The sequence below is a fragment of the Neltuma alba genome, unplaced genomic scaffold, assembly GCF_004799145.2.
Source record: "Neltuma alba isolate B1F8T4 unplaced genomic scaffold, ASM479914v2 tig00004856_pilon, whole genome shotgun sequence".
NCBI classification, from domain to species: domain Eukaryota; kingdom Viridiplantae; phylum Streptophyta; class Magnoliopsida; order Fabales; family Fabaceae; genus Neltuma; species Neltuma alba.
Genome location: NW_021633882.1, coordinates 222,206 through 227,767, shown reverse-complemented (window position 1 = coordinate 227,767; position 5,562 = coordinate 222,206). Strand labels below are relative to the sequence as shown.

The 5,562-nt window shown below is 37.4% G+C and overlaps 1 protein-coding gene across 1 annotated transcript; it reads left to right on the top strand.

Moving 5' to 3' along the window:
- The first annotated feature begins 1,050 nt into the window (after positions 1-1,050).
- LOC114745887 (putative disease resistance RPP13-like protein 1) lies at positions 1,051-4,807 on the top strand. Its single transcript, XM_028934060.1, has 3 exons — positions 1,051-1,152; positions 2,292-2,438; positions 4,193-4,807. The coding sequence occupies exons 1-3, from the start codon at positions 1,051-1,053 to the stop codon at positions 4,805-4,807; spliced, it is 864 nt and encodes a 287-aa protein (XP_028789893.1).
- Positions 4,808-5,562: the final 755 nt, after the last annotated feature.

Genomic DNA, 5,562 nt, shown 5'->3' with positions numbered 1-5,562 from the left:
TTCCGTTAGCAATGACTGAAACGTCTCCGCCTTCCGCCATACGCCATATCTAAGCAAGCCCTCCTTTCTCCTTGGGTCGTGCCACTCCAAATCATAGAAAGCTGCAAAGAAATACATTCCAAGTGCTTTTAGGTCAAGTCGAAAGCGGCTGATGTGGTCATCACTGTCGTCCGCATCTGTAGTTTTAGAGGCTAAACAGAAAGAGCTGCTAGAGTTTATACCCTCCAATCTGCCCCTGCAGATGAGCTCTGGGTCCTATACAGCAACAAGGTATCTGTTTGGATTACTGGGAACGAAAAACATATTGGATGTTTCCAAAGCAGGAGGAGAAGCACTGGAGAAGAAGACAGGATCACAGCTAAAAGAAGCTACACTAGATGATCTTCTCATACGAAGCTATTCATACCTTAATGAAACACTCTACAAAGTAAAATTGTGGGGAAAGAATTCTGACCCACTTCTTGACTGGTTTAAAAGAAAGAAACGCCGACGCGGTGGATGGTGATGACAGTGTCACCATGACGCAAGCGTTAATGGTTGTTGGGATGCTTCTGAAAATAAAGAATGATAATGACTAATATGAGGCAGCTAAAACTAGTCTGTAACAAAATTCCACACGGTACTAATAGGCATTTTAATATGATTTGAGAAGCGTCTCTGTTTTTTAATACTAAAACAGGGGAGCCCATCCTTCACTTTTTTTTTTTATTCTTCATTCATATACCCTCCGCATGTATTGTTGCAATTTCTTCCTCAGTGTGACCATCCTATGTATAACACATGCTCCTACTAACACTTACGTTCTTTTTCTTGTATTTGTATATAAATTAATATATAATATATATAATTTTACAAGTAAAGATGATATATATTGAGTTAAAATTATATTCCATGCTGCTTTATATGTCTCACATATAGAGTTCAAAGGCACCTCTTCATTTCATCATTCTCTAAGTGTATTCCTCACTCCAAGCTCTCCCAAGTTTCTAGACTACTGTTTCTTTCTTCTTTCATGTTGTTCTGTTACGTGATTATCTAACAGGAGTCGAGATGGATGGCGAAGGAAACGTGACCGCGTGGATGGCTGAAAAGGCTTCCGGTGACTTTGTGAGCAAGGGAAGGAAAGGTGTTATGGAGAGCAGGAAAGGAACGGTAAGTTAGTTACTAGTTGAGTGGATGGAGGGGAAAGAGATGGTGTTGGGAATGAGCCAAGGAGAGAGTAGAGGTTGCACGAACCTGAGGTTATGGTGGAGGGAGAGAGAAGGTGTTCTTTCAGGGGTGGCTAATGGAAACTATTAACAATGTTAATGCTTATTTAACAGATTTAACCCTTGGGGAGTAACGGATTTAACCACAGAAAGTTTAAGGATCTAATTAAAACAAAATAAAATAAAAGGACCTGATATAAAATGAAAGTAAATTATAAGGACCTTCAAATTAATTTTCCCTTTATTTAATATAAGAAATATCAAATATTCAATTCATTAATATAAAATGAAACAGATATTTTTGGCCGACCAAATGAAAACAAATTAATTATATCTTATAATTAGGATTGGAGGCAGTTTTTCTGTGAAATTTTAACTTCATTTTTTATTTTTATTTTTTTGCATAGATGTTTATATAAGAGGCGGGGAATCTCCGTGAGTGGAGGTGGAGCACAATGCACGGTCATTTTGACCTTCAGCACAATAATGACTAATACACACTCTTTTTTTGACCGGTAATACGCAGCCTTTTTTTCTTTTGGTCAAAGACCAGGAATACACAGTCTAAACACACTTTATAATGCCAAAGAAATAAAACAATGGAATGAATTTGATAGTTAGACTTTTTAATTTTTTTTTTTTTTTCCTGACCTGACGTTAGAAGTCAGAACTGGGAACTTGAGTCCGGTTAAAAAAGAGAACTGGGAACTTGAAAGTCATACCTTTTCTGGCATGGTTGACGGTTATGGCTGAAAGCTGAACGCATTTTCTTGCTTCACTCACCAAACCCAGAAAGTCACACCTTCTTTGCATTGCAATAACCTTTCCCACTTCTGCATTTTTCATCTCGTTCTTTTCGTTTTGCATTTCCACAAGCAGAACAACTTCATCTATGGCGGGAGCTTTGGTTGGTGGTGCTTTTCTTTCTGCTTTTCTTCGGGTGGCTTTCGATCGGCTGGCTTCTCGGGAAGTTCTGGACTTCTTCAATTCAAAAAACCAAAATTGAACCAGACATTACTCAATAAGTTGAAGATCGTGCTTTTATCCATCGATGCTGTGGTTGACGATGCAAAGCAAAAGTAGATCACTAACCCGAAGGTGGAGGAGTGGATTGATTTGGTCAAAGATGCTGTGTTCAATGCTGAGGATGTCTTGGATGAGATAGATTATGAAGTGTCCAAACGCAAGCTGGCAGCTGAACAAGAGAGTCAAATTAGTGTTATTGGCAAGGTACGAAACTTCTTTAGTACTCCCGTTTGTTCATTTGAGAAGGAAATTGATCCAGGACCAAAAATGTCCTTGAAAATCTAGAATATCTTGCATCTCAAAGGGATATATTAAGATTAAATGAACGTGACAGTGGTGCCGGATTAAGAAGTACAAGAACCATCATTGAATGGCTGCTGTCAGAAAAGTACAAGAACCAATTATCTGTGATTTCTATCGTGGGTATGGGTGGTCTGTGTAAAACTACTCTTGCCCAGCTAGCATACAGTGATAGTAGGGTGATGGATAGATTCAACCTCAAAGCATGGGTATGTGTCTCTGATGAGTTCGATGTGTTGAGGGTAACCAGAACAATTTATGAGGCAATCACTGGATCAAAGGATGATACCAATGATTTTAATATGCTTCAAATTAAATTGAAACAACAACTAACCTAAAAGAGATTTCTCCTTGTATTGGACAACATATGGTATGAAGATTATCTGCGATGGGAGGCTTTGTAGTCACCATTCAATCATAGGGCTCTAGGAAGCAAAATTCTTCTAACCACTCGCAGTGGAAAAGTTGCTTCAACCATGCGTTCTGCTAAGATACTTTCATTGAAGCCCTTATCGGAAGGAGATAGTTGGTCATTATTTAGCAAATATGCCTTCCATGATGGAAATGTTCTTTATTCAAACACTGACCTTGAAGAAATTGGTAGAAAAATCAGTAAAAAATGCAAAGGGTTGCCTTTATCTCTGAAAGCCATTGGGAGTCTCTTACACACAGAATTATCTCATGAGCAATGGAATGGCATTTTGAAAAGTGAGATATGGGAGGATAAAAGCGATAGCAATAGTCTCCCTACTTTGAGATTGAGTTATTGTTACCTCCCCGCTAGTCTCAAAAGATGCTTTGCTTATTGTTCAATATTTCCCAAAGATTATGATTTTGATAAGGAGCATTTAATTCACTTGTGGATGGCGGAAAATTTTCCAACTTATGCTCATCAAAGCAAAGACGAGAGAGAAGTGGGAGGACAATTCTTTTATGACCTATTGTTGAGGTCACTGTTTCAATCATCGGCAGTAGATGAAACACGTTTTATCATGCATGACCTTATTAATGATATGGCAAAAGTTTAATATGTAAAGTTCTACCATACGTTGGAGGTAGATGATGTAAATAATTTGACAAAAATGACACGCCATGTTTCATTTTTCAAAAATAATTCTAATACATTTAAACGATTTGAAGTTATATACCAGGCTGATAAATTGTGCACATTCTTGCCTCCTCTATCTATGTAGGGTCATAGAAGTACGACCTATACCTATATCCTTCACTTTATATCGAGCAAGGTTATTCACAATTTGCCATCCAAGTTTGTCTACATGCGAGTTTTATCTTTGTGCGATCATTTCATCATGCAGTTGCCTGAATCAGTAGGAAATCTCAAACATCTACGTTATTTGAACTCATCAGGAACTAAAATAAGAAAATTGTCTAATTCAATATGTCAACTTCATTTGCAAACAGTAAAGTTGTGGCGTTGTTGTCTTTTGGTAAAGTTGCCAATAGATTTTCATAAACTCATGAATATTTGTCACCTTGATTTTCGTGAAACTTAGGTAAGAGAGATGCCAAAGCAATTGGATAAATTGAAAAATCTTCAAGTCCTATCACCATTTATTATAGGCAAATCTAGAGAAAGCAACATCAAACATTTAGAAGGACTTAATCTTCATGGATCTATTTCCATCTTGGAATTGCAGAATGCTTCTCCCTCGACTACTTTAGCAATCAATTTGAGAAGCAAGATACACCTTAAGGAGTTAACATTAGAATGGTGCACAGATGATGAGAAATCACTACATGACAAGGATGTGCTGGAGAACTTCCAACCCCATAAAAATTTAAAAAAGCTGTCAATTGGCAACTATGGTGGTATTGGGTTTCCAAATTGGCTTGCAGATCATTCATTGTCCAATGTAGTGTCCCTAGAATTGAAGAATCGCAAATACTGTATAGCCTTGCCATCACTTGGCCTCTTTCCATCTCTCAAGTCATTGTCAATTACCGGGTTTCATAGTATAGTAGCTATTGGTCCAGAATTTTGTGGAAATAGCTCTAATGCTTCATCCCTAGAAATCTTGAGGTTTGGAGATATGAAGGGTTGGGAAGAATGGAAATGTGAAATTTTGTCTCTTACTTTCCCTCATCTTCAAGAGTTGAGCATAAAAAATTGTCTGAAATTGAAAGGGGGACTTCCTCAACAGCTTCCTTCCTTAAGGATTCTAGTAATTTCCAATTGTGAGAAGCTATTGTCATCAATTCCATTTGCTCCATCTCTTGACAAATTGGTTCTAAGAGATTGTAGAAATGAGTAGTTGGAATGTCTTCCATCAACTCTAAAGTTCCTTGACATTTCTGGACGCTTCGAAAAATTATTAGCAAGTGAACAAAATTGAGAATATCATTAATTGCCAATTGAAGTCTTGAAGAGTTGAAGTTTACCAATTGTCCTCACCTACAATTTCTGTTATGAAATTGTCATAACTTCATTTTTGAAATGGAGATAAGAGCAAGCTGTGACTCTTTGAAGTCTTTTCCACTAGGTTTATTCCCGAAGCTTCAATCTTTGAAGTTGATTGACTGCAATAATCTTGAAATGATATCTGTTTCATAAGGGCATCATTTTTCTCTTACAAGCTTGTACATACAAAAGTGTCCTATATTTGCATATTTTCCTAAAGGAGGGTTTTCAGCTCCCAATCTAGAATTTTGTTGCATTGAAGAATTGAAGAATTTGAAATTGCTCCCAGAGAAGATGCACATTCTCTTTCCCTCCCTCTCATACCTGTTAATAAAATGCTGCCCACAAGTGGAATCATTTCCAGAGGGAGGTTTCCCATCAAATCTCAAATATCTTGACGTCTTGGAATGCTCAAAACTCATAGCCTCTTGAATGGGATGGTATCTGAGTAGCCTTACTTCACTAGAATACTTTGGGATTGGTGGTGCAGATAATGGGTCCGTTTGGATTAGCGATTGGAAAAGTAGCTTATTGAAAAAGTAGCTTATAGATAAGTGAAATTGGATAAAAGCTAAATTGGATAAGCTGAATTGTGTTTGGATTAGAGTT

Coding starts and splice junctions, on each gene's coding strand:
- LOC114745887 (XM_028934060.1), top strand. CDS start 1,051: ATGGATGGCGAAGGAAACGTGACCGCGTGGATGGCTGAAAAGGCTTCC. Junction 1,153..2,291: donor TGGAGAGCAGGAAAGGAACG/GTAAGTTAGTTA, acceptor AAGCAAAAGTAG/ATCACTAACCCGAAGGTGGA. Junction 2,439..4,192: donor AAATTAGTGTTATTGGCAAG/GTACGAAACTTC, acceptor TTGGAATTGCAG/AATGCTTCTCCCTCGACTAC.